The sequence below is a fragment of the Serinus canaria genome, chromosome 5, assembly GCF_022539315.1.
Source record: "Serinus canaria isolate serCan28SL12 chromosome 5, serCan2020, whole genome shotgun sequence".
Taxonomy (NCBI): Eukaryota; Metazoa; Chordata; class Aves; order Passeriformes; family Fringillidae; genus Serinus; species Serinus canaria.
The window spans coordinates 13,859,631-13,887,246 of record NC_066319.1 but is presented as its reverse complement, the minus strand read 5'-3'; the positions used below and the strand labels follow the sequence as shown (position 1 = coordinate 13,887,246).

Genomic DNA, 27,616 nt, shown 5'->3' with positions numbered 1-27,616 from the left:
ACATCTCACTTTTAAAATAGATTTAGAACAAAAATATTAGATGCAATTTCTCACTGGTCTAAATTAGATCTTGCTGTTGAAGCCAAGAGCAGGAAAAGCTTATATTTGCAAGAAATGCCTTCAAATCAAAGAGCAGCTCTGTGTGTTGTTCTCAGCAGACATGCAGCTACATTGAAATCCTACCTGGATGAAGAGAGTACAAACTCCACTTTGCCTTGGTGCTCATAAAAATGATACCTGAATGGTCAAAGCAAAAGCCTATGGATCCATATCCCCCCTGTGCAGGATTCTATAACCACATAGACCCAGAGAAGAGAGCAGCTGCCTGCTTTACCCAGTTTTATTTCCTGTAGGATAGAGGTTGTGTAATGAGTCTGGAAAAAGGGAGAAATGGCTCCAATTGCTTCAAAGGAGAGTTTTCCACCTGCCTGCAGAAAGGAAGGTATGTATGACCTCCCCAGATTCCTACCTGTGAAATATAACATTCCTCTGTTTGCAAGAGCCCAGCAAACAGAAGCCTTGTGGATGTGCCCCGTTTCTCTGAATTTTCTAACAAAGTTACCTGTATCCTAATTGTCTTGAGTATTTTGCCCTTCAATATCAAATACATGCTTCAAATTCCAATCATATTATCATTATTGTTGTCCTTTTTGTAGCAGCTTTTTAAAGTATTTTCATAAATGGTTGAGACTCAGAACCTTGTTGATGCAGGGCAGTGTTAGTACGAACAGTGTCCTTATCAGATGGTGATAAATAGATGTACAAAGCTACCACAACAACATTTTAAGTTTTTTAATGCTTAGAACCTTTGGAGATCGACTTAGAGACCATCTGCACTTGTCACTGACTTGTAAGAGAGCTACAAAAATTGGGATCCAATGCTGGAATATCTGTTGTGGCCGTGGTGAGCCCAACATTTCTATCTAGAGGGGATTTTGATTAATGTAGGATGTCAAAGGCTTCATGAGACCATGGAGGCAGGACTCAGCCCAATGCCTGAAACAGGCTTGTGATTAGCTTGTTTTCAGATGTAGCAGCAAGTCTTATGGGTGCCTGAGAGTCTTGAAAATACCATTCCTCCTATTTCAACAGCACAGTTAGTTTTAAAAAGTGCATATTTAATTGCAAAATAGGCTGGAACTGTTTTCATATAGAAAGCAAGGGGCTTAGGAGCACAGCTTTAAATTTCATGGCTTTTGCTCATATTCTGCCACAGCTCCCAGTAAGATTTCTCTTTCATCTACATTTGCTATAGTTCCTTCTTTCTTACTTTCTAATAATTTAAGAGACAAGATGACAGAACAGATTAAAAAATATCTATAAATAATACCGTACGTAAAGAGGCATTTACCCACTGAGTCTTAAAACTCATTCCCTGATTTGGATCTATTTTTATAAGCTTCATCTCACTTGACACTGACAATGATTCACATAAATATTAAGTGTTCATTTTTAGTCCAGTGCACATAAGTGAAGCTAAACTGTAGTGTTCTTTAGAGTTTTTACCCCAAAGGTCCTTACTTAGGATGGAAAGAGGGTTAGGGGAATGCAGTTCTTCAGCACTTTACAATCATCGCATAGCTAAAAGATGGAGCATTTTAAAATTTTTCAATGACATTCACATTTCAAATGGGGTTTCTTTGTTGACTTTTTTTTTTTCTGTAGGATATAGAAATAGGGTGTGTTATCCTGAATTAAAGTCTAAACCTGAAGGCTGTAGAATAACATGGTTTCCTATTTATACCTCTCTGTGTTGTGATTATGTTCAACTTCATCACTATTCTTTTGCTGCATCTTGTTTTTTTAATTAAAGCAGCCCTGAGATGTTTTATTAATTGTCCAAACATTTTGTTCTTTGGACTGTGCAGCAAAGCTATTTAAACAAAGAAAGAAATTTTTTTTTAATGTTTGTCACTTGTAAATTCTAATACAATTGTGTTTCTGTTATAGCAGGAGTATATTTGATAGCAGATGGTAAAACTGCAAAACTATCTCTGCTTCATTAGCGCTCCTGGCAAGTCTTCCTATACAGGATGAGTTACAGCAGAGGGGATATTTAACAATATACCTTTTACAGTTTCCAGAAAGATTTTGGACTAGTTTTAAGTATATCATGAAAGCAGTGAATGTAATAGCTAGAATGCCCATTGATCACTTGTGTGTTGGTTGTTAAAACTAGAACTAAACATCCATGCTGTAAAAGGCTCTGATGTAGCAAAGACTTGTTTTAGTGCTTTTCCAAGTCAGATTTTTCCTGGCAATAATTTAATTGAGATCACTTTCCTTTAATGGTGATCATGGGTTTTTATTAAAAAGTAATAAAATATAAGTGATCAATCTCCATTTAAATTAAAAGAACGCTTATGTTAAAATATTGATGAAAAGGAAGCCTTCAGAGATTTTAAGAATGCTTTTATTTCCATGGCAAGAGTGAAAGGTGACAGATTGATAGCCCTGGGAAACGTAGGTCTTTTCAAAACAAATCATGTGATGTGTCCTCACACTGACTTTGGAGCTCCCTTTGCAGCATGGCAGAACTGCTTAGGCTCTGGGGTGAAAAAGTCCTCTCTAATTCTGCATATCATCTACTCTGCATATCAGCTCCTATGTTTCTGTACATTTTGCACATTCCTTCTCCATAGAGGCTGCACAGAGATCATTGTGCATGGCTCACCATGGAGTCCATCGCATGAGGACAACATATGGTTATTTCCTACCAGGACCTGGCTTCCAACAAGTGAGTGAAAAGAAAGGGACCAGTCTTGTCATATGCCAACATTAAACCATCTCTGATAATGCCACTATGTAAATCTGTTTTGTGCCATTGTTCTTGCTGAATTCAGTAGCTCAGAATTACCACAGAGGAACAGCCTCTTCCACATTATTGGGAAATGCTGCTTTGCTATCTTCCCAGTATAATGGTATGTGAACACCCCATGCTGTGCAAATTGGATTAACTTCACTAACTTCCTGGATTATGCAGCTTTGAACTGGGGGGGACTCCCAAGCAGAAATGGATGAAAATTTGAAATTGTGCAGTGGGAGGAAAATATTAAATTTGAAATTTCGCATTCTAAGCAAAAAACAGTACCCACTAGATTGTGGCATCCAGCGAACTGTTTCATACTGCAAATATCTCATGTTTTTGTTTGAGTATGTTTTTTAAAACAGTGCATATTCACTATGAATTTGGCAAGTTCATTTAAAGAATTTTCCTATTAGTGAAGGAAAATTGTGGGCATCAACCAGGCTTTGATATAAAGTAGTTGCCAACAGTGCTTAAGTAGTTTTGGGCACATGCAGAAACAACACTGTAGGCACTGGGAAATTTTAATATGTATCAAAAAAATTTACAAATGCATGGTTAGTGTTTGGGAATTCTAAGCTTGAGCTCATATGGTGACACCCTTCCATGAGTCTGCCCTCAGAAGTGAAGAGGTAGAAAGTGACTGCTGGATTTCCTGGATGCAAGAGGGATGAAGAAGGTGGTGATGGAGAAGCCCTGCAGTCTGTGCACTGGCCACCACAGCTCAGGCACACACTGCACCTTTGGAAGGATCACAACCTCGGGCACTCTTCTGCTGCAGTCCAGGTTGGTTTGGAAAACACTGCATCTGAGTATAGTGTAAAGCCTTCCCTTAGATGCTGTCAACTTGCTTTTTTTATAGTACAAGCATTTAGAGGTGTCACAGAAATTATAACTCTATTGTGCTAGCTACTGAAATAAACATATAGTAAGGGAGAGAGGAAAAAGTGCAAAGCAAGTAACCAAGAAATTTTGTTTGTCTTTTTGAAATTGACATAGTAAGATTAAACATCTTGTACAATTGCACACACAGTAAAATTCAAAGAAAACGAGAGGGGCTGAAGCATACCCAAATGATGTGCCATACTGAGCTAATAAAATGTAGTGTTTGTGTGCTTGTGCCCATTGCAAGTGTTCATTTGCTGAGCTAAATGTGTGTGACCTGCCTTTGCACTATTGGCATGCTGCAGTGCTCCTCCTGAGAGGATCATTCAGTGCTACCATAGGCAAGCATTGGTCACATCTTCTAACAAATGCTCACTCCATAAACTGCATTAATTTGGTTGCTTGCAATCATTTGTCCAAATCTCAGGTTTGGGGGTTTTTTTTAGGATTTTGTTTTTTGTTTTCTAGTAAATTTCCACCGTGTAGGTCTGTGTACTCGTCTGAGGACATGTGGGAAAGTTCTGAATGAATGTTAAAAATCACCTAGGAAGAACAAAGGCTTACCCTGCTGACCCAGCCGAGATATCCTTTGAGAACAGTAAATGCACAGTTTTAGGCACTCCTATAGCTCCTAAAGCTATAGGCACTCCTATAGCTCCTATATAGACAGTAATATAGACATGAACATAAATTTGTGGTTTGGAGTTGAAGATGCTATAGAATTTTTACTGACTTTCAAACTTTTATTTGCCTGCAGTCCCTGCCACTGACACTATAAAAACAGCTTCTTTGCTTAGTAGAGCAGGTTCTCCAAAAGATGCTTTCTTTAGACCAGTGAATGCACTTTTGCACTATTGATTTCCTGCTGCTGAGACATAACTAACATTTTAATTAATCTATACAGTTTTGAAATTTACATTAGGTCTTTTAATAAAATCCCTAGCACCTCAGGGACTTCTTGGTAGGATAGACAGTGAACTCCTATCAGCTGAACACTAAACAACAGAACACTAAATTTCTATTTCACTTAAGCAAAATTCTGATTAAGCTGATCTGCTACTGGCCCAAAACCAGTCTGGGTATTGGTTGAGCTATCAGAGCACAGTCAGGTTGTTCTTGGTTTGTCCTTACAAGTGCTTTACTGAAAAACCCTGAGTTAAAATCAGTTCTGCATTATGCGGGACACATTCCCGAGAAGTGCTAAGACGTACTGTCACTAGATTTCTTGCAGAACTCCACACTAGATGAGAAGGGGAGATCCATGCTAAAAAGGAATCAGGAATAGCACAATGTGGCTGAGATCATGTTGTGGTGTTTTTAGAGTAGAGATCAAAGGCTGCTGAGAAGGCAAGCCCTTTTGCATTGCGTGTTGTGGCAATTACACAATTGTCCTTGTCCTGAAAAATCTTACCTGAAATAGGTCTGTATGGATCTCTGGTTGGATCCCACTAAAATCAGTGGTAGTTGGGACTGTGGCCCTTCCAAGTGGGGTGGGATTTTAGTGATGGTCTGTTTGCTTCCTGCCTGTGCCCTTTTCTGCTCTAGGACATGACCTCCCTTCTGCTGGAGGTTGTAGGTGCTCAGCATTTTAGAGATTTCTTCCTATTAATTTTGTTTTGAAGTCTGTTATCAAGTCTGAAGCATTCTGACTGAAGGTTTTAATTTAATTTATAACTGGCTAAATCACAGAACTGGCCTCCACCATCCATACCTGTCAATTGATCTGGTGTAATGAAGACTGCAAGAAGCCCAAGCTGATAAATAGAACAGGGGTATTGGAATGAATTTTCAAGGGAAATCTGCAGTTAAATTTCTTAGGCATGTTAAATGATAAGCAACTCAAGCTGACCAGATCTTTCTGTATTTAAGAACGTGATTTTTGAGGGCAAACAAGGGCAGCAAGAGAAACTCTGCTGCAGTCGAAACAAGTAGTTATTAAGTAACTGTTGATGTATCTCTGTGTACCTTTAATTTTTTTTTGTGAGCGGGTAGATGATCAAGATAATTCAGAAGAGAAGATCAATTTGGTTTGGCTGATATCTTAACTTGTATTTGCCTCTGAAAATTATAAGACTCGCTAGCAATAAGCGTTTTGCCTTTGCTATTTAAAACCAAATAATCCCTTTTATTGCCTCTTAAAAGGGACATTCTCTCGCAGGTTTTCAAGTAAAAAAGCCAGTATGATATTTTAAGCTATTTCTTGTAGTCACAACACCTCAGTGGTCCTGACCCAAGATTTTTCAAAGTCAATCTAGCAGTGCTGAGATTTACTGCTGCTCCTGAAGTATCAACATAATTACGTAAGTGTGTGCCTGTGTTGGTAGCTCATGTGCAGCACACACATTGCTGGCTGTCTGCAGTGCACTGAAACCTGAGATTTATTGCATTTACAAAAGGCCATTACAATGCAATTTTAACTTACTGTCATTAAAGGGTCTTACATCATAAGCAATCACTGCAAAAAGCCTTGGCCCACGATTTATTCATAATTTTTATTGCATGATTTATTAGTGCCTCTGTTATAAATCTTATCAGAATAAAATCTTATCATTTTATAAATCTTATCAGAAAGAAATTAAAATCAATTAGGGCCTGGTCCTTTTACCTTTACCCGTGTTGGGTGGCACCTTGTTCTCAGCCTGACGGAAACGGGGATATTCCTGGAGTAAGCTATCACTACAGGAGTAGGAGTGAAGATAGCAAAATCTGGTTACTTAGTGAGCACAGGAGAGAGATGTAAAAATTATTCTAGAAATGACAGCATTTGGTTTATATTCCAGGGGGAGGAGGTGGTTCTCCATGGATTCATAGATTTCTCTGATTTCATCTGATCCTACCGCTTCTGTGTACCATTTGGAGTGAATCACATATTTATGTAATTCAATATTCAGCAGGGAAAGCCAAGTCAGCCTTCTAAACTGTTCTCTCCTCAGATCAAATTCAGCATATAGTAACTGAGAAGCTAATTGTAAGACAATTGCAAAGATCTCAAAATGGCTTTTCTATCAGTCTTATACCCCAAGAATGCACACAAATTTCATAAAATCAAGCTTAAACAAAATGGAAACTCAGTTTTGCCATCTATATTTGCATGCGAAAGAATTACGCACTTGATTATCAATTAGGGCCCAATTTTTCAATCTGAATACCCCTGCTTGCCCTTTTCATTATGAAACACAGTGCTTGGATATGATTTAGTTGAACATTATTGAAGTCATGTGGTTTAAAGGGGGATGTATTTTACAGTCCTTTGCAGTAAAAAAAGCCAATAAGATCATGATGAGCTTTGTCAGTATTAGAGCTCTATGTTTTGATGCAGTGTGCTAAAGATGCTCCTGTCTTTAAAAGATTATGAACACATGTATTTGAATATGTATGCTCCTAATAAATTGCTAAGATCTATTGCACTTTAGTGCTTTGGAATGGAAATAGGCACCGTGTCTATTAAAAAAAGCGGCACACAGCAATTAATTTGTTATCCTGAGCCCTACTGCAGGAAAATTCATTTCTATCCTTGAAGTTGGTGGTAATTTTGGCTGAGTTTCAATAACAGTAAGGCTGGGCCCTCTGTTGCTGATTTGCTAACATCTCTCCTTATGTTAAGAGAGAGGCAGTATGTATAGACTTTACCAAAGTACTACCGTAAATATACACGCATTTTTACAAATAAGAAAGACAAATACTGTTAAACGCTAGATCGCACAGCAGAAGGGAAGAACAGGATGGAAAAATAGTTTTCCTAGGTATAGTCTAATACACCACATTTCTGTGAACAGTTCTAAAATAGAAATAGTATAATTGATCTTTTTCTCCTTTGTCTCATGATAGACCAACAGAGAAGTGCCAGTATTTTGTTGCCTTTTTTGCCCTAACCAAAACCAAAATAGCAAATGTCAGGAGAAGGGCAAAGAAAATAACTGAAGGTACATAGGGATGGATTATAGAGAGAAGGGACCAAATATCTTTCTGAAACCAGCCACTAAATTCACATTGATTTCAGTGGCACCACGGTTACTTCTGTAGAAATATTTTGGGGTGGTTTAATTTTGAAGTCCTTCCTCATATGGAAATCCCACTCAGCATCGTAGGAGGTGGCAGCAATAGGAAGGCATATATATGTGTATGCATATGATGGTATGATCCATACAATCACAGCCTTGGCTAAATGAAGTAAATTTTGTAACCTAGAAATATTAAAATTAAGTGAGATTAAAAAAAATGAATTAAAATGGCAACAGATGCTGTTCTTTTTTAAGGTTTTAGAATAATAGAAATAAAATTGGAAATAGGAAAATAGATTTTAAAAAAATGTCCTTGAATCCAAACTGCTAAGTCTGTACCAAGCAGCTATGGAATTGTCAGGTGGGTAACATCATCTCTCTCATCTCCCTGTGAGATCGTGACTTCAAAGAGATTGTAAGATTTTCTGGGCAGACATTACATCTTCCTGTGTGCTTCTGAACAGCTCAAACTGGTAAAGCCATGATTCTGCATGGCTGTTCTGGTATTTTAATTTTTTCTGTGTGTGTGGGGGGTAGTTTAAAAACATATTACTTCTGAGTTTGGATGAACAATTCCCGGGAGTTACTCGTGTACCTGCTCCCACTGTGACCAATTTGATAGGGACTGGATGTGGAACTTGGAGCAGTGAACACTTTCTAGCTGGCATTGCAAAGGTTTCTTTGGTCAGGATGCAGAGAAGACTACCATGCTTACTAGTGGATTATATAAGGATTTGCAGTAACATTTTCCTTGATGGGAGAAAATAGGAATAAAATGGAATTTTAGGAACTATAATAATAATGAATGATAGGATGGTAGTTAATAGATATCTGTAATTCCATTATACTACAACTGCAAGGGAAACCTCATTTGATGTGGAAAGGTTCTCATTTTTCCAGAGCTGTAATGCAGCGTGCAGTTAAAATTAGGCTGTCTGGTTAATTGTCACAGTATATGGTGAGAATTCCTGCAGCCAGCTTCAGTGCAGGATTAGATATGGCTCTGCAGGAGACACCTTCCAGAAAGGCTCAAAGTGGGAGAGCAGTTCCACCAGGGCCCCTTGGAAGCTGTCCCTGAGGAGGGTAGAGGGAAGCGAGCAGGTCAGCTCTCATCCCCTCTGCCCCTGTCTGCTCCTGCTTGGTGGGAGGCTCCAGACCACTGTCTGTGGAGTGCTCCTGTGCCAAGCATGTCCTGCATCACACATCTATGGAATGAGCTCCCCTTGTGAAGGATGAGGAGTATGTGTTCACACTCCCTGATGTCTGCTTCAATTCCTGAACTAAGCCGTGCTGGCCAGGGGCAAGGAACGGGCAGAATCACCCCAGCCTTTAATCCTCAAGACAGTGTGGTTATTCAGGAACTAGGATCCCATAAGCCTTTTTATACCCATGAGTTGTACTTTATATAGAGAAAAATCAGTTTAAATGAACACAGCAAGGTTGAAATGCTCTTGAACGTACAAAAGAAAGCTGGAAGAAATCCCTGGAGAATACCTTTTTCTCATCTCTTTACCACTATTCTTTTTCCTGTCTCCTTCTCAGTGTCAGAAACTTGTCCTTCAAAAGTCACCCACTGAGGAAAGCAGATTCTTCTGCAGGATGTGAAGGGGAAACATGAGGGAAGGGTGAGTGAGAGTTTTGCTTTTCCTCTTACAGATCAAAGTGGTACAGCACATGCCAGGATTGCAAGTCAAGCTGTTGAGGACTTTCCATAGGACCCTAAGCAGCTTTTATTTAAAAAACAGTAAAAAGGTTTATTTGGAAGGACTACAAAAGCTTTTCTGAGAGTTCATTAAATAAGCTTAACTGTCCAATTTGAATGTGAGCAGTAGCACACAATCTCAGCCGAAAGCTCCTTGTTCTCAAATACTGAGTAACCCAAGGAATGTGAATTAACACAAACACAACCTTATCCTGCTGTGGAGGAGGAGGAGGAAGGGGAATAAATATGTTAGATACCTGCAGGCCAAACTCACCAGGAAGTCAGTAGGAGCTTTACAAGTGGAAGAACAGCATGACCAGACATAAATATAAAGGAGAAAGGATGCCAAGAAAATATTTTTCACACATTTGTGTATTGAGGGACTCATGAAGTCTAGTAAGTACAGAGGGCAGGAACTCTACCACAGTGTAACTCGCTGCTGCTTTAGCATAGCTTTCTGGCTGATTCTATTTCCCCCTTTCTGCCTACTTAGAAAATATAAATTTACAAAGTTATCTGATGATGCAAAAAGGACAGTTCTAATGAGCTTCAAAGAAACATCAGTTTATGCACGTGCGGTGATATTTAGCTGTCTGGACAGATGATTTTGACAATCCTCCTGGATCCTTGGATCTTTCCCATCACCTTTTGTTACTCTGTTCAGATCTCCAGGCACAAGATTTTGCCTCTGATATCCAAATGTGGATTCTTTAGGTTAAGGAGAAGTGTAATACCTGTTTATCTTACTAAGATAGATGTCTAAGGCAGTCTATCATTTGAAACAAACTACCTTTTCTTATTATAGAAGATTATGCAATTTTTGAAGTGTTTCCTCTTTTTAGAAAGAACTACATTATTAAGAAATTAGCATGGAAAAAAAACTTGAAATAAATTAAAATCAGCCACTATTGTTTTAACAAGCAACGGTTGACTATGTTGCACCTAAAGAAAAATTATTAGTGACTAGGAGCTTTGCTTAATCAAAGTAAGAAATAAACAAAATTTGCAGAGTTAGCTGATTTTGCCTGACGTACACAAATGCACTTCCAGTCTTCCCTGGCTGTCTACAATGAGATCAGAAGTGATTTAGTATGAGTCAGGTGGAGGTGAAGCAAAACAGTCAAATGTACTTGTATTTGCAAGCAGTGTCCATCAAAATCCTCCAAGAATGGCTGGATTTGAGTAAATGCTGAGCTTTCATAGACAGTTCCTAAACATTCACAGATCTAGCTTACCAGATACAGTCCAGAGATACAGATATGCAGATTTTCATTTAACCTTAATATTCAGACTGTATTCCTTTTACTTGCTCAAGTGTAACACTATAATGGTTATATAAACTGATGCTTACATTGAGATGTTATTTTGACATGCATTTTGGTGCCATATGTAAACATCAAAGGTGTGTAATAACCACCCTTAGTACAGGTCCCAGTTCCCTTTAGAAAGAGAAAATTTAGTGGTGTTTTTTTTTTTTTTTGACAAAATGGCAATGTGAATTTAGATTTTTGCACAACTGAATTGCAGTTTGTAACTGAAAGCAGCAGACTCAATTAGAAGTGGGGTAACAGTGGATTTGTTGCCTGACTCTACCAATAATTGCCTTAATATACCATTCTCTTGTTAATGATGCTATCAATTATTTTACTATAAATTAGCTATTGTGAGCTTCAGGTCTTTTTGCAATGTCTGATAGGTTACAGGAACATAAATCAAACACCCATCTCTTTTTACATCCATAACCATAACTTATGGCTTTTATTAGGAAATGTTAAGTGTCCTATAATGTCTTCTTAATGGACAGTGTGTGCATGTGTTGATGAGGAAAGCCATCTTCCTTCATGCAAAATATTAATGCATGAGGCCTACGTCTCCATAGATACTAGTTAAAGAATCACATTTAACCCATGAAATATTCAGACTACTCATATTTATCTAGTCTTAACAATCCTCTAAGGAAAGAACAAGTTAGAGGTGAATCAGGAATTGAATTCTAACAGGTATGCACAAGTGATTGTGAATAAATGGTACATCATCCACTCAAAAAAAAACCTCAACAAAGCCAAACCATTTTATAAAACACCTATTGCTAAATGGAAATATCCTTAGAGAATTTATATCCTTCTAGAATTCCAGCCTATGCATCACAAAGACTCCTAATATTGGTTATAAATTTTTGTCCTCCTAAAATATCATAATGCCCCCAAGCAAAAGGGTGTTTTAAGCTCTGTATCCTTTTCATTGGGACAACATTATCCATTTTGCTTTCAAACCATTTCCCAAAACCTTGAACAAGAACATTGCTTTCACTTGAAATGTGTTTTACCAACAGATTCCTGGGTACCAGAGAGATCTGCTATTCAGATTGCCTGCTAACACTGGGCTTGATTAATGGAAACCAAGCATTTTGAAGGATACCCTCCAGCCTTGCCTTTCCCTTTCCATGTTCCCTTGGCAGAAATCAGGGATTTGAAAGCTGCAATACAACAGCATCATCTTTCCATTTTGTGGTAAATATTCTATTATTCCTTTATCCTCCATGCTGTTTAAAGGAATTAATTTAAAATATGAACTCCTTTGTTCAGGGAGGAAGTCTCCAAATGGTGTGCAAATAAGAATCTTTAGAAATGCAGGAAGATATAACTCCAGGCTCTGCTCCAGCTTTTCCCATTCATTCAGTTTGCAGACCTGGTGTCTCTCTGCTGGAGATCTCTGCTCAGACCAAGTCTCCAGCAGCTGCTATTCCACCACCCATTCATACACAGCCAGCTCCCCTCTCCCTGCTCCTTGCATTTCCACTTCTCTTTCCTCCATCCATCCAATTTTCTCCCTAATCTGATCTCACTTCTTTGATCCTTCTCAGGAACACTGATCACCCTCCCCCACCAAAGCACCACTCATCCTTACCAAAGGCTGGCAGAAATAAGGCTCTAACAAAGGTACATTTAAGAGTAGAGCCTATGCCAACAAATTTCTTTATGAAGGCACTATCCTCCATCTGTTTCCCTAGTTATCAAATTGACTATCTTGGGAGTTAATCCTGCCACTGTTCCTGAAGCAAATGTTTTCAGTACTTTTGATTTCAGGAGCAGAATCAGGCCCTAATTAATGTAATTATTCTCATAGCATGAGGAGGTGCCTACTTAAAGCAGTTGTATGCCTGTCACAGACCATTTTTATCCACACCTATGCTGTGAACTGCACCGGTGTGCATTCCCTTTCCAAAACAACCGCAGGCACCAGGAGGGGAGGAGTTGTCCTTCAGTAGCAGGCAAGAAACCTGTCAAACACTGTGTCCCTTCTACATGAATGAAACCCTTTCCTCTGATTAATACTTTGCATTTCCCACAAGGGAAAAAGACACAGACTGAGCAGCTGAATTACCCATTTTCAGAGAAGCATGTTCATAAATATTTAACTTGGTATGTATGAGAAAAGAGAAAGGCACTGACTCCCTTTCCAGTCCAGGATGAAACTCTCCAAATCCCCTGGTACCACTGGGAATGCCTGCTCCCATCATCCTTTCCCCATCTCGTAAAGAGGAGAGAGCCATTAGCTTGTAAGAGGGCTGGACAAGGTGTCTCTCTTTACTGGGGGGATGTCTGACTGTAAAAATCTATGCATAGAGGGAAATTACCTGGTGTAATGGGGACCTCTCTGGCCTATGACCGGGACCCTGCCCCCAGCTGGGAGTTTTGGGAGCCTATTAGAAAATAAGGGTCTCTGGAGGCCCACATCTGAGTACATATGCTCAGGCCTTGGTATCTACTAGTTCCCCATGCCTGGGGCCTGCTTGAGAGTGTGGGTTACATCCCCATAGACCCCACGTGATTTTTGTATGGCCACACACATGGATGGCTGCTCTGCTCTGACAGTGGAGAGAACCTTGGTGATGCTGGAAGGAAGTGGGGAGGTTTGAGTGTTTTGATGAGGGTGCTGATTTCATCGCTTACCCTTGCATATCTGGAGGAGTAGGGATCCTCAAAGAGTGCCCAGATGCGGGGCTGCCACCGTCTCCAGAAGCCCCCAGATCTGCCATCTGGGGAGTCACTAAGTGCTAGGCGTTTTGTCATCTCCAGCTCATCTTCACCATCACCAGAGTCTCCGGTGCCATCTATGTCTCCGTCCTCAGCACTGCTATCCAGGGGAGCCCCACCAAAGCTGTCCAGAGCCTCTTCGGCGTCGCGGTGCTGCCGGTAGGTCATCCAACAGCAGGGCTCCACATCGGTCTCATCGATGCCCCAGAAGGCCAGCTCCTCCTCATACAGGGGCCCGCACACGTCCGCGGGGCAGTGCAGCTTGCCAGTGCGGTAGTAATTCAGGATGTGGGCGAAGACGCCCGGGTGCCGGTCAAAGAAAAACTCATCCGTGCGGGGGTCATAGTCAAAGTGGCTGTGGGCATCGGGCTCAGCGATCCAGGCCAGCCGCGTGCCGGGCAGGGTGCGCAGGGTGCTGCGGTAAGTCTGGTGCCTAGTCCCACCCACGTTGATCACAATGCGGTCGCTCTCGTCGCCCTGGCCCATCTCGTCTCTTATTAGGCATGTCGCAGACTCATCCAAGCAAGCACGGCAGGCAGCAAGCCCGTCAGGGGACGGCTGCTCGGCGGCAGTCGGTGCCTAAGCCGAGCCCCGCTCCGGGCCCGCGGGGGCGAGGGGCCCCGGCCAGCCCCGCTCCCCCGGGGCCGCTCCGAGGCGATGCCGGTGGCGGTGGCTCCCGGCGCTGCGCCGCCTCCGTCTGGAGTCAGACGCTCGGGGTCCGCGGCAGCTGCAGCCGCGGCGGAGGGGCAGGGGCAGGGGGGGCCATGCTCCGGGAGCGCGGGCGCTGCGGTGCCGGAGGGGGAGGGCCTTTCCCTGGTTGGACGTGGCCAAAAGCACAAGGGAAAAAAAAAAAAAAAAAAAAAAAAAGGAAAAAAGAAAAGGGGGGGGGGGGGGGGGGGGGAGAGAAAAATCACGGCACCGGCGCTGCCCACAGGTGCGCGGGGCTGCGGGGCGCCGGTGCTGGCTGCAGCCCCCGCGGGGAACGCGAGGCTGTGCCCGCGCCCCTCCCGGCGGTGCGGGGCGGGGGGCGCCGCCGGTGCTGAAGGGACAGCGCCGCGCTCCCGCCGCCTCCGCCCCTGCGCCCGGCCGGCCCGGGTCGAGCGCTTGCCGGTGCGGGCGGCGGGACCCGCGGCGCTGCCGCTGCTCCTCCCGTCGCTCCTCCCGCCGCCGCCGCTGCCGAGCCGCTCGGTGCAGCCCGCCCGCCGCCGGGCACCGCCGCGCAGGCGCTGCTCCCGCCCGGGTCCTAGCGCGGGCCGCGCCCGCCGCCGGGACGGGGGTGCCCGCTCCGGGACCCGCCCTCCCGCCCCGCTCACCTTTCCGCACCGCGCGGTGGTAACACCGAGGGTCCCTTCGGGAGCGGTGGGTGTCCCGGTGCTGCCCCTCGCTCTGCTCTGAGTGACCCTCTCTAGCACCATTGACATGAGTCACGGCTGTGCTCGTCCTGCCTCGACCGGACTGGCTGAAGGGCAGGTTTCAAGATCTCCCTTGGCATAAATTTCTTGCCTCACGAGCAGTGGTACCCAGGGTTGTCCCTTCCTATAACGTTGTGCTTTTACTCGGTTCCGTGCACCTACACCACTTCTCCATCTTTCCCTACTGTTCACTTGGGTTTTTTTCCTAACACCTATGTTGGTAGGATGTTGCAATTTGGGTTTGTGTTTTCTATTCTTTTTTTATTCTCATTAATTCACAAATAATTTTAAGGGAGATTTCAAAACCCCCCTGGTTCCTGTCTTGCAAGGATCTTGAAGAACAGCAAGAAGATGGTTGTGTGGAAAAGAATTAAGAGAGGTATGTAGATGTGTTCTGTATTTTATTTGCTGCCAACGTCTTAGGAGGAATGGGCTTATGGGAAAGCCTAGAGAACTGAGCCCTTGTGGATTGACCATGGGAGGTCACGTTATGATGAATGGGATAGCTTGGTGAAACGTACAATTGAAAGGTACATGGTTAGGGAACGCTGATGGAGTGTACAAGTGGTAGGGACAACACCATGCTCAACAGAAGAGGGCAGACCAGGGGAATGCAGTTAGGTTGAGCTTGCAAGTATGAGAGAAATTCAGATGTGTGGGAACAGCAGGTGAACAAGTGGAAGGCTGTCAAGGAGCAGTCGGTGTGCTCAGGTTTGCAAGATGAGGTGTTCAGTCACCTGCAGCTTCCTTGCAAAGAGCATTGCATGGTTGGGATGCAAAGAAAGCTGTGGTGAGACATTCCAAAGAGGTCTAACCAGCAGATTTGCCTGTGGAAATGGTAACAGACTGCTCTTTAAGCTGGTGGGGTAGAAGGAAGGCCTGGGACCTGGTGCTATTTGTGTGCCTCTCTTTGGAAAAGGGAGGGAAGACAACATGAATGGGAGTATGTTACTCGTATCAGCTATGAATGAGAAATGGCAAAGTGAGGATAAATCAAGGCAACTCTGCACTTCAGCTAGCATAAACTGATGAAAAAATCTCCAGGAAGAGATGCCAGACAGCAGCTTCAGCACTGGGACTGAACAGAGGTAGAAAGGTTGATGACAGAGGGAGAATCTGAGAATCACAAGTACAGAAACACTATCTAAAATCCTTGAGAATTGCCAGCCAGAGGACACAGAGGGAAAAGAGGGCTGTGAACCCAAGCCTGGCATTAAGAAAGGAAGAGAGGATGTTGACTAAGACAAAAATAATACATGCAAAAATTCTTTTAAAGTATAGTAAATGCCTGGTTTTGATAGTAATAGGTCTGGGGACCAATGGGAAAGAGCTGCAGGGTAGGTTCTGAGAGTTAATGAAGGCTGTGGAGGGCAGGTGACCCAGGAAAGACGTTAAGGGCCTGTGAGTCTGAGGTTTGTGGGTCCTTCTGGTTACATCCACAATTTTAAAGACTCTTTCTCAGCTCATTAGCTCCTACCTTCCACGTTTCCTTACCTGCAGTGAGTGATTTCAGGAATTTCAGCGTGAGGATCTAAGGTGACTGTGGGAATGAAAGAGATATGGTACAACTTCCCTTGCTTGGGTTTCCCTTCTTGTCTGGGGAACTGAAGGAGGGCGGTGCAGGACCTTAGAAGTCATCTGGGAGTACATGTTAAAAGCTAGAAAACTTGTTTAAAGAGAGTTTTCATGCACTCAGGTGGGGAGGCCATGCTTAAGTGACCTGCAAAGTTTCTTTGAAGTCAAAGCTGTAATTGATGAAGAAGCATTGGTAGAAACAGAAGAGTTGGATGTTTCAAAAGACATGAAACAGGGCCCCAAATCAGAGACTGATGGGCAAGCAGGAGCTTGTGAGATCTGGAGCAAGATAGCTGCTGAAATAGAAGGTCTTTTAGAAATATAAATTGGAACATAAGTTTAGACATTATTTTCATGTGGAAAATGAAAGATAATATCATGTTTGAAGTTTATGTTGAAGCTTGAGAGGGAAAGTGTTCAAAAAGAATATCTTTATTTAACAAGGATTATGGCACAAAATAACTGCATATTAAGGCACAAAGAGTTTGCTTTGCATGGTAGATTGTAGCAGGATTTGCATTTGTTGAATTAGCCACAGTTGATAACACTGCATGGATGGCTGTTGGTTTGCATGGAGTGGAAGGTTTAGGACAGCCTAGCAGCTGCTGTGTCTGAGCAAAGTTTTGCTTTAAGCTTGCCATGTAGCAATATAAAATTCTAGCTTATTAAATTTTTTTTATAATTCAAAATGTTTGGATTATGATAGACAAACGAAATCATCTAATTTTCCAAGTTCCAATTTGCAGACAAAACTTCCTATGAAATTATGATTAATCTCAAACTTGATAGTAGTACTTCTGTCCTCCTAGTCCCATAAAAAATAAGAGTATTATAACTGGATTTTATTCTAGTTTATGTTTGACATCTTTAAATCCTTAAACATCTGGTTTATATTTGATATCTTTAAGGAGGACTTAATATGAAGGTGGATGTGTGAGTCCCCAAGTTGTCTAGCTTTTCTGTGATACAACTTGTATTTTTAAGTTAACTTATAATTAATTTTACTAAATTTTACACGTTAAAAAGAACTAAACCAGCTTTAATAATGCCAGGAGACCTCTGTAGGAAGCACAGAGTTGGTAGGTTACCCAAACAGTTCATAATCTGTTTGGAAAAGAATTATGATATAGCAGCAGCAGCTGGTGTTACCAGAAAAAATTTAAATGTATTAAAAGCCATTCACCTTGGAAATCCATTTTTTTTTCCTGATTCTAATAAGTGGTGAGAGATTTTGATGATCATTTACGCTGAGCTGGGGTTGGCCAAAATCTGGCATAAGTGAGGAAAATGAGCTGTAGAGTTTAGAAAGGTCACTCTGAAGGTCTCCCTTGTGGTACACCTACTTTCAGGAGAGTATATGTGCACTTTGAGCACTCCTGTTGGTCTATATAATTTTAGCTGTTCTTCTAACTTAAAAGTTTTAGTGGTGATAGTGGAAGAATAACTTTTAGCCATAGATAAAGTTTTCAAACTACTGTGTAGCTGAGTTAGAGAGTGAGTCCATTTACTGATTTTGTCACTGGTGTTAGGTCACTCACTGTTCTGATGACACGGGAAGAGTCACTGGGATCACCTTTGTTGCCCTATACTTCAGCATTCTCAGGGCAATCATGTACAATAAAAGGTAGGTTGTCTTTCAGACAGAAGTCTAAATTCTGTCTACAAATGGAAAGAAACAAACTAGTAGGTTCACATGCTATTCTTTTATTAATCCCCCTGCTCCCTACTTCTTTAGCTGAGAACTGCAGTGATTTCTAACTCCAAAGGAGCTTTCTTCTCAATGTGGGAAGATGACTGAGCATATATTCCCTAACACTCCTAAACTTAGTAACTCATTAATTTGAAGTGAAATTTTAACCTTTTTCTAAAATTTTATTAATTATATTCATTATTGTGTGAAGATATTTTGCCTCTTCCCAAAGATGCTGGATTGACAGATCCGAATCCCAGGGCTGTATAGACACAGAAATGCACATCAGGAGGCTTTGCTGTATGCTTTGGTGCTTTACTAGTGTGTCAAGAGTACTTGATTCTGCACTCCTCTGTAGTCTCCTCTTTCACTGGCGTTTCCAGGGAGGACACCAACAATGGTGACTGCTGAAGAAGCTCCCGCTCCTGAAATGTAAGCCTAGCTCTGACTTCATCACTCAATTTCTCTTCAAAGAAAAAGAATGACCCATTGTAACAATATGAAGGGGAAAAGGAGATGTTGAGAGAACCTGTGACTTTGTACACAACTATGAATATAACTGGAGAGTACTTTCAAAATGTTTTAAAGCTGGAGGAGGCTGAGAGAATTATTTATAAGAGTTATAACCTCAAAAGAAAAGGCAGCCAGGGTTGGAAGACCAGTTTTGCAATGCTTGAATGCTATAATTCAGCCTGTGCTCTCTTGTATTAAATTCATGACAACTCAACAGTATTTCAGTGCAGTTTTTTATCAGTTTTAGATTACATCATGCTGTGAATTGCTCTATCTGTTAGCACTGACCCTTGTAAATCATTTGGTTTGAGGTCTTCAAATGGAAAGCTGTGATGGACTTCAGCATCCAATGTACTCATTTTGTCCTTGAAAATCATTTAAGACTAAAGCAGCTGCAATTGCATAGATGTTTTTACTTTTCTGAAAGGCTAGATTTACCCCTCTGAATTGTCATTAATTGGATGAAAGCCTTTCATAGAAAGAATGAGAATGGAGAAAAAAAATTGTGGGTTTGTGCTTGGTGTTGACTGAGGGAGTCATAGAGAGGCTGGATGTCTGAAGAGGTGTGTAGCCCAAAGCCTGCTGCAAAGAAGTCATGATGATTTTAATGAGAGTAACCAGAGCAGCAGAAGTTATGGATAAATGCTTGTTCCTGCACTTTTATAGCTGGATTTCTTTAATTCTTAATTACTTCAGTTTTGCTTGAGTACTTACTTCATTCCCATCCATGCTTTCCAAGTCTTACGTGGCTTTGCTTTGAGCTGAGAAGCATTTGCTGGGCTCTGCCTGATGAGTTGCACTTGTTCATCCATTTCTACTGGGCTGACATTTCTGAGTGAAGGTTCTTTTTGATTTGCAAATTCCTTTGGGACCCTTCAGAAAGTGTGCCTCAAACTGTGAGATAAATGGAAGCTGCTCTGGGAAAAAATGGAAGTGATATTGTGGCTTGTTAGAGATCATCTTTGGTCTTTACCTGCTGTGTTAACCAAGAGAAACTCCCACCTGAATCCATTTGGTTTTTCTGAAAATTGATGGGAGATGGAACTGAGCAGATACAATTATGGAGATGGTGCCCACAAGTAAGGTGGTGGAAGTGCTGTTCTGCTGCTTGCTGAAGGCCTAGGGAGATTTCCAAACTCTTTTACCTGTAGGGAAAGAGAAGACTGCACCTTCCTGGCAAAAAGGGCAATAAGCACTGCAAAACACTGCCGAGTTGTCTGTCTCAGCCCCTTAAATCCAGTATATAGCTGGCTTGGGTGAGACACTGAGCTTCTTTAGGAGCCTGTCCTCAAGGCAAGGCTGTGGTAAAAGTGTCAGAAATTTTCTTTGATGAGATCCTCCCCAAAACAGAAAGAATTGTTCCTCAAGAAATCATGGGGCTAAATCATAGCAAAATCTACTTTAAGCATCCAAAATTAAGCAAACAGCTAATGTGCTATTTGTTACAATGCTGTGTTATGGAAGGATATGGATTTGTCCCTCTTCTTCGTGCTGATCTAGGTGTGATCCAGCAAAAATCCAGCTGGTGATGAGGAAAATTGAGCTTACAATTGGAAGTTTCCTGTCAGCACATAACAAAAAAACCCTTATCTAAACTCATTACTATGAGCTGAGCTCAGTCATCCTGAGAGCTCTGAATCTGCATTGCCAAAAGAGGGCACATAGGTTGGAACCATTTAATTCCTACCATGTACTACAGCTAGAATTTCAAAAAAGGCCAGGGACTTGGCTTTATTTTATTAGTTGATTTGTTTTGGTGGTCCTAAAAGGTCCTTGACATTTTCAGACTGGCCTAGTCAGCCTTTTCTGAAAACAAAACTCTACTAATGCTGTCATTATGTTTTTAAGATCTCAGCCAATTTGCAGGTGCATGAACATAGCAACAGACACAAACACATAGATACAGACATATGTATTTCACAACTACTATATACAGAATACAGAACAGGAGGTGCTAGTCTTTTCTTGAAAAAGGCATGCAGATCTCAGTGCTGCAAGTGTATCTTTTTCATTTAACCACCAAAAAACCAGAAAAAATTAGAGTCTGTTTCTGACTGAGGAGTATGGAATATGCTCCATTTTATAAAATGTCTGTGCTTGTCCATCAGCTGGCTATTTCTATAATACAACAAAATAATTAGAACAATTAATTATTAGAATAATTTCTTTTTTTTTTAAGTGAAATGAGATTTTTATTTTTGTTGAATCACTTTTCACAGCTGTTATTACTTCTTCAGCCTACTGAGTTCACAACAGTAACTGAAATGTCCTCAGACAAACAGATGGGAAATGGCCTGTAAGTCTTTATTGTTATAAATGGTTAGTAAAACTTTAGATGTTGAAAGGTAAGAGTAGTTTAAATAAATCTCAACAATGCTGACTCAAAGGTTTAAAGCATTGCTTAAATCCCTTGATTAACCCAGCTTCTCAATATTTGACATGAATCAATAACTCTGAGATGTCTTTTCTGTTCTCTAGCTTTGTAAATATTTACACAGCCAGTCCCATGAAATATGACATTTAATCCTGTTGAAGTAATTATTAATGCTGCATATGAAGAGATATAGAGTATAATAGTTCCAGTGATGCTAGTTAAAGAATTGGCACTAAGGATGAAATCTGCTGCATTTCTTTTGGCAAAAGCCAAGATGTGTACAATATAAATGTGAGTAAATGGAAAGCAAAATCCACTTTCTGTCCCAAATCTTGGACCAGCTGCTGGAAATGAAGGTTTCTTTATCCTGTCTCATGCCTGGGCCTATGCCTTAGTATTGACAGCAGCCTTTTGTTCCAGTTAAATGAAGTGCTGAGAGCTAGAAGAAAGGCAATAGTGAAGGGATGGCACCTCTATTAGCTTGTTCTCTGCCTTTCCCTTCTGGGACACACTATAATGAATGGTCTCTGTGCTCCAGGAAGCAGGAACATGCTCTACCCAGAGTTTTCAGGACCTGGGGAGGACCTCTGTAGGAATCCCAGTGCAATAGGATTATACCAGCTCTCCAGACTGTGTCTGGAATTCCTGTTAAGATTTGCAGTGGGTTTGTATTTAAATGATTTAACTTGAGGCACAGTGATATGCTTGTTCCTATGACGCTGCACTTTTAGTCATTGTTTACTGATTCAGTCTGATTCATCTGTGGGTTCTGCCAGGTTTTGCAGTTGGAGTCTTTGCCTCTAGGTTGCCCAGCAGTAGAAGGAATTGGGAAATAATGAGGAAGCAGAGAAGGATCACAGTAGGACAAGATATTCAGACTTGGTCTCCAAGAAATCTGAGATTAGGGTCTTCCTTAAGACATGCTCCATTCTCATAAAAACTTGGACCTTTCTGCTCTTCTAGGAAGGATTCTCATCCTGAGAGGGCCTACAGTAGCTTGTTTATTGGCTTTCCTATGGAGCAGGGAGAAAAAAAGAGGCTCCAGTTCTCAAATCTATAATAAAGACCTTTTTTCTTTGAAAAATTTCCAACTGTAATAAAAAATATAATAGATTTCTACAGTTTCTCCTGAAACTGTTCTCCAGCTTATCCTGCCTGTTAAAAAGTGGAGGAAATGGTTGATTGTATGGTAGTAATTCAGGATGTGGGCAAAGATGTTTCTTAATTGCTTTATCATGCCAAGCCCCTTCAGAAGCCTTCATTATACAGAAAGGTCTCCATGCAGAAGTGCTGAAGTGGTGCCGTGCTCGTGTGCCCGGTCTGACCACTGCATAATCCAAGCAGACAGATGCATGCTGCAAAGGACAGTGCAGCACAGAAAAGGTGACATGGCAAGTCAGAGAAATCACTCTGTTTTCCTGAGTTTATGCTTGTAAAGCCCTTACAAAATTGGTATTTTGACCAATATACCCACAAATATGTATAATTCTGGCACGGGTAAAATCCAGATGATTGCATTTGTGTTACTAATGGAATCTTCTTCAGCTTTGTTTCCATATTCTGTTGTATTGCTTCTTTTATTGGTTATTTCTCCCCTCTGAACTCTAGGCTGAATAGGATCTGCAGAATGCTGCTTATATTTAGGGATGTACTTTCAGGTACTTTGGGATTGAAAAAAAAAAGTTTGCATTTTCAGGTACACCTGGAAGTTTTGAATGCCCAAGAGATTTGAGGGGATTTGGTCCAATTGGAAATCAGGCTAGAGACAATATATCAAAGTATAAATTAAAACTTTCAAAGATGAAAATATAAAACTAAGTATCTTGGTTAAGAAAAAATAAAATCTTTTGCTTGGTCCGGCCAATTAATGTTAATGTGTAGCTATCAAGTTAGCAAGTACATAAAATAGCAATGGGACAAAATAAGAGAGGAGCCTTAATGTGCATAGACATTTGCTCAGTCAACCAAAGTTCCTAAAGGCTCAGCTGCAAGTCTGGAAACATAAACACTGATATCTAAAATAGAAAATGTTATTTTTGATTTTTTTCTCTTTCTCCATTTTGTGTTTTACCACAGAACCAAACTAAAAAAAGGCCACAGGCAATGGTCATGGAGTGCTTGAAGGGCATTTGCCTTCCCTCATCACAAAATTGAAGGTAAGTCAGACACTTTTAGCTACAAAACATACATGCAGGAATCACTGTGTGGTCAGCTGTGAGGACTAAATGATCTGATCAATCTTTTCTGTATCTCTTGTTCATAATAATTATTTGTACATTAAAGAAGGAATAATTTGAGGAATGGTTGGTTTGGGGTTTCTTTTCCCCCTTAGGTGCAGAGCAGAACTCAGAATTCTCATGGCAAAAAAAGGCCAGAGAGCAGATGAGGTGAGATGACAGATTGGGGTAAAACATGAGCAGCCAGCTCACAACAAGCAAGCTCATTGCGTGACAATCTTCCTGCTCTTCCCTAGGGAGTCAGCAGAATGGTTCAAGAAGGAGCAGATGGAAACAGCTGCCAACAGATGAGTACTGGAATGGATTCAAGCCACACTACTTGCTGGAACTTGAGAGTTTGTGATGGCCTGAGCTTTCCCAAGCACAGGTATCTAAGATTTGGAACCAGGCAGCTGTCAGTCAGTTCTTATTTATGAGAACCAGAAAAAAACCCTACTGTTGTCCTATAGTGTAGGGAATCTTTTAAGCTGTGGCTGCAGATAGTACTAAAGATAAAAGAACCCTCCTAAGATATGTTTCATTAACATGTCTATCTCATAATGCATTCACTTCAAATGGCTTTTCTCTTGACCTTGAGCTGAGATTTAACAGGTGGGTAAAAGATAAATTTAGGAAGGCCAGTGATGCAATGCTGACACTTTTATGTCTTCTTGCATAATTTTTAGCAAACCATGAAGAATAATAAATGGCAAAAGCTCAAGTGTTCTTGGCAAACAAACAAACAGAATAGCACCCTGTGATATTTTTACCTTTGTTTCCCCTTACCACACACAGTTTTTACTCCCACAGAGCTTGAAATATTAACCCAGCATGTTAATTTATTTCTTCCAGAGTTGCCCTGACCATTGCATTTAACATCTCTCTTGGAAGTACTTCAAACCCAGTGGCTGGCTCCATCTCTAGCTTTGTTAATTAGGCACATTACTTCGTTGCTTTTTTTCTTATCGCTTAATGTAATTGGCATTTGTGAAGCTTTTGAAAGGCATGTTTGGGACTACATTCTGTGCAGCTGGCTTTCAACTGCAAGCTGTTTCAAGTGTGTAGTTCTGCAGAGGACAGCCTTTGAGAGCGTAGAGCATTAGTGCCTAGCACATAGCCGCTTCCTTTCCAAAGGGAACAAAGGGATGCAAGTGTGACCTGTCCCATACAAAGGAACACGTGTGACACATGAACCCCCTTGCATCCATTTGTATTTCTATGCCATTAGATCTGCAATGAGAGCATTACGTGCCGTGGATGGAGAATGGGTCTCCCTTTACAAGCTGCTGTATAAATGCTTTGCTCTGTGTTGCTCTTCATCCCGAACTTTAGTCCACACATAGTGATGCCTTGCCACGTAGACAAAAGCCTGTAGGTGTTTTTCCCATAAAAATGGATCTTTGAGCATCCAAACTCAAACCATGAGCTTGTACTCGCTGTAATAATCCCAATATACTGTGTCAACTGCCAGCAAGACGGATGAATTTACACTGGGTAGGAATTCGGCTCATTGGTTTCAGTTGTTGCGGTAAAACAACATGGAGTTCACCAAGCAATGATTTCAGAAATGATGCTCACTACCTGAGCTGAGAAAGAGTTAGATGCGAGAGTTTAGGAGGGAAAAAAGGAATGTAAAGACTAAAAAAAAAAAAAAAAAAAAGATGTCGAAGTCTTGTTTTTCATGGAAATGCTGCCCTCCGGTGGCCTGGAGAAAAGCTTACACACTGCTTGTTGGTTCAATACTTTCACGCTGTAGCAAGCAGCAGCTCTCAAATTGTAAAGGCTCCTGACTTAGGAAACTCACAGGTGTCCCAAAAACAAGTTTAAAAGAATCAGAACAAAAAGATATTTCTTCATTTGGTTTAAGATTCAGAAGTAGAGCATTGATGTGAAAGACAGGAATGTTGTGTGGCCAAAGTATAAAAGGAATCATAGAATGGTTAGGGTTGGAAAGGACCTTAAATATCATCTCGTTGCCGTCCTTCTGCTATAGAAAGGGACACCTCTCATTAGACCAGGTTGCTCAGAGCTCCATGCAGCCTGGCCTTGAACACTTCCAGGGATGTGGCACCCACAATTTCTCTGGGCAACCTGTTCCAGTGCCTCACCACTCTGACAGTAAAGAATTTCTTTCTAATATCTAATCTAAACCTACTCTCTTTCAGTTTGAAGCCGTTCCCCTTTGTCCTGTCACTTTGTCCTGTCTTTTAAATAGCCTCTCTTCATCTTTCTTGTATTTTCCCTTCAGGTACTGGAAGGCTGCCCTGAAACCTTCTCTTTTCCAGGCTGAACAATCACAACTCTTTCAGCCTTTCCTCATAGGAGAGGTGCTCCATCCCTCTGATCGTCTTGGTGGTGTCCTCTGGACTCACCCCAACAGGTCAATATCCCTTCTGTGCTGAGGACCCAGAGCTGGAGGCACAGCTCCAGGTGGGATCTCACCAGAGCAGAGTAGAGGGGAAAATGACCTTCCTTGGTCCAGTGGCCAAGATGTGTGCCCTACTGAGGGACTTTGTCACCAGAGAATGTCATTGTGATCCTGCTGTCATCTGCAGTTCCTCTGCATCTTCCCCACGTGCCTTCTTGGCAAGCAGCCTGTCTCCCTTAGGACCACTGCTCTCAGCACAGCCCATACAATGCATTCAAACACCTTCCATTTTCTCCCTCCTTTTGTCTTTATTTTTCACTTAAAGAAAAATAGAGTGGTACCCCAGAATTTGTCTAGCAATAAAAAAGCCAAAAACCAACAAACCATACTATTCTTACAATATTTTCTCTCTGTTTCTGTAGAAGGTTTTTGGTAGGGAGGAAATTGTTTTTTCCAATATATTTTTCTTGATGCTCCTAATGTATGGGCCTCCAGGTGGTGTCTGAAGACTGTGAATATCTTTGCTGTTTCTGCACCAACAAACCTTACACTATGGATAAAGAGGATAAAACAACATGGAGTTCACCAAGTAATGATTTCAGGAAGAAATGTAGTTAATATTTTTCCCAGCAGATGTGGCTGTTGGACCAGAAAAGGCTCAAGGTCAGTTGAGGTGGGTTAGGGAGAACTGTGGAGGTTGGGGTTTTGCTGCCATGGATGTGCAGAACTAGGTGGTAACCATGCTGAGACACAGGCTTCTGAGTGAATCTGACTCCTAACAAAAAAACCAACATCCCAGTGAAAATTGCAACCTCCTCCAATCCCATGATTAAGTGGGTTATTGTCTGTTAGAGTTTTTAGTAAATTTTTAATAAATAGTTACAGTATTTGCCTTGCTATTGATAAATGTAAGGTAATGCATTGAGTATTACATAAACAGCACAGCTGTTGATGTTGTTAAGATGTCTGTAGATTATAAAAGTTATTGCTGTTGTAGTAATCAAATGTGAATTCAGTGCCATGTTGACTGTGTTATTGGGAAACCCCTGAGGTTTTCTATCACCCCACGGTTACAGGATAGATCAGTTTTCATCATTAGCTTACAGTGTTAAGATCTTTATTCACAAGTGGCTATGTATGCAAAATGTAGGTTTCTGTGTGCACAGGGAAATTTCTGGATTCCTTGTACTGACCCAAGTGGCTCTGTCAGACATGTTCCTAAATCCTGCTGAGTCCTGGGAGGGGAAGGACTATCTGACAGCTCTTCTGTATTATGCTAGGGACCATCCCCTCCCTTGTTAGCCCTGAAAAGTCAAATATGGAAAGGTCTCCACTTTAATGACATTCCCAGTTGTGCAACAAGCCTGTTGAGAAGGGAGCATGCTGCATCCATCAAGGAGAGGAGGTCATGGCTGTTCAACAGTTTTACTAGAAAACCAGTGATCTGAAAGGCTGAGGGAGGGTGAGCTGATAGTAAATAGTGCTTAATGAGGTACTTGGATGTGCCTCCCAAGATGATCTCCAGGTCATGCTGTCAGAGATTTGCACTCTGACTCTGCAGAGGCCTTTTTTACCTACTGCCTGTGAAGCCAAGATTGCCACATGCAAGTTATGTGAAATGACCTTCATACCATCTCCTGCTTTCACAGGCTCCGTGTCAGCCACTCATTTAGGAACTGTTGTAGGCTTTCAGCACTATTATGGGGGCAGTTTCTGGATGGTACTTTCAAGATCAGGTGAGCAATAAAGCCTGGCAGCTTGTTCAGAGGGTTGTGCTCAGGGGGATCGGCACATCTGAAAGCGTTGTGACAGAAATGGGTCAGTGACCAGAGCACGAGCAAAGGGTCACAGCAGGGAGTTTGTCCTGGCTTTGCACTGCTACGTGAGCACTATCCCAGACAGTATTATGTGCAGTAGCCTGAAAATATTCCTACTGAAGCTGGAATTATTCCTACTGATTTCAAGGAAATTTTTAAACAAAAATGAAATATTAATTAATTAATTCATTACAATTCATGCGGTATGAGGTACCAAGGT

General features: G+C 41.5%; 1 protein-coding gene and 1 long non-coding RNA gene across 7 annotated transcripts in view; one reads left to right on the top strand and one right to left on the bottom strand.

Moving 5' to 3' along the window:
* KCNC1 (potassium voltage-gated channel subfamily C member 1) overlaps nt 1–14,019 on the bottom strand; it is a 121,199-nt gene extending 107,180 nt beyond the window's left edge. For all 5 annotated transcript variants that reach the window (XM_018907877.3, XM_009102226.4, XM_009102223.4 and 2 more), the window contains exon 1: nt 13,348–14,019. In XM_018907877.3, coding sequence (XP_018763422.1) covers nt 13,348–13,917 — 570 coding nt within the window. In that variant the 5' untranslated portion in view covers nt 13,918–14,019. The remainder of the gene's footprint in view (nt 1–13,347) is intronic.
* LOC108961282 (uncharacterized) lies at nt 160–26,237 on the top strand. 2 transcript variants are annotated; one of them, XR_003946210.2, is made up of 11 exons: nt 160–442; nt 2,643–2,737; nt 3,429–3,592; nt 9,235–9,317; nt 11,727–11,904; nt 13,474–13,590; nt 15,136–15,222; nt 17,948–18,042; nt 23,072–23,151; nt 23,469–23,599; nt 26,075–26,237. It is a non-coding gene; the product is annotated as an uncharacterized LOC108961282 (long non-coding RNA). The 2 variants fall into 2 exon arrangements; XR_007777718.1 differs by lacking the exon at nt 17,948–18,042.
* The last annotated feature ends 1,379 nt before the right edge of the window (nt 26,238–27,616 follow it).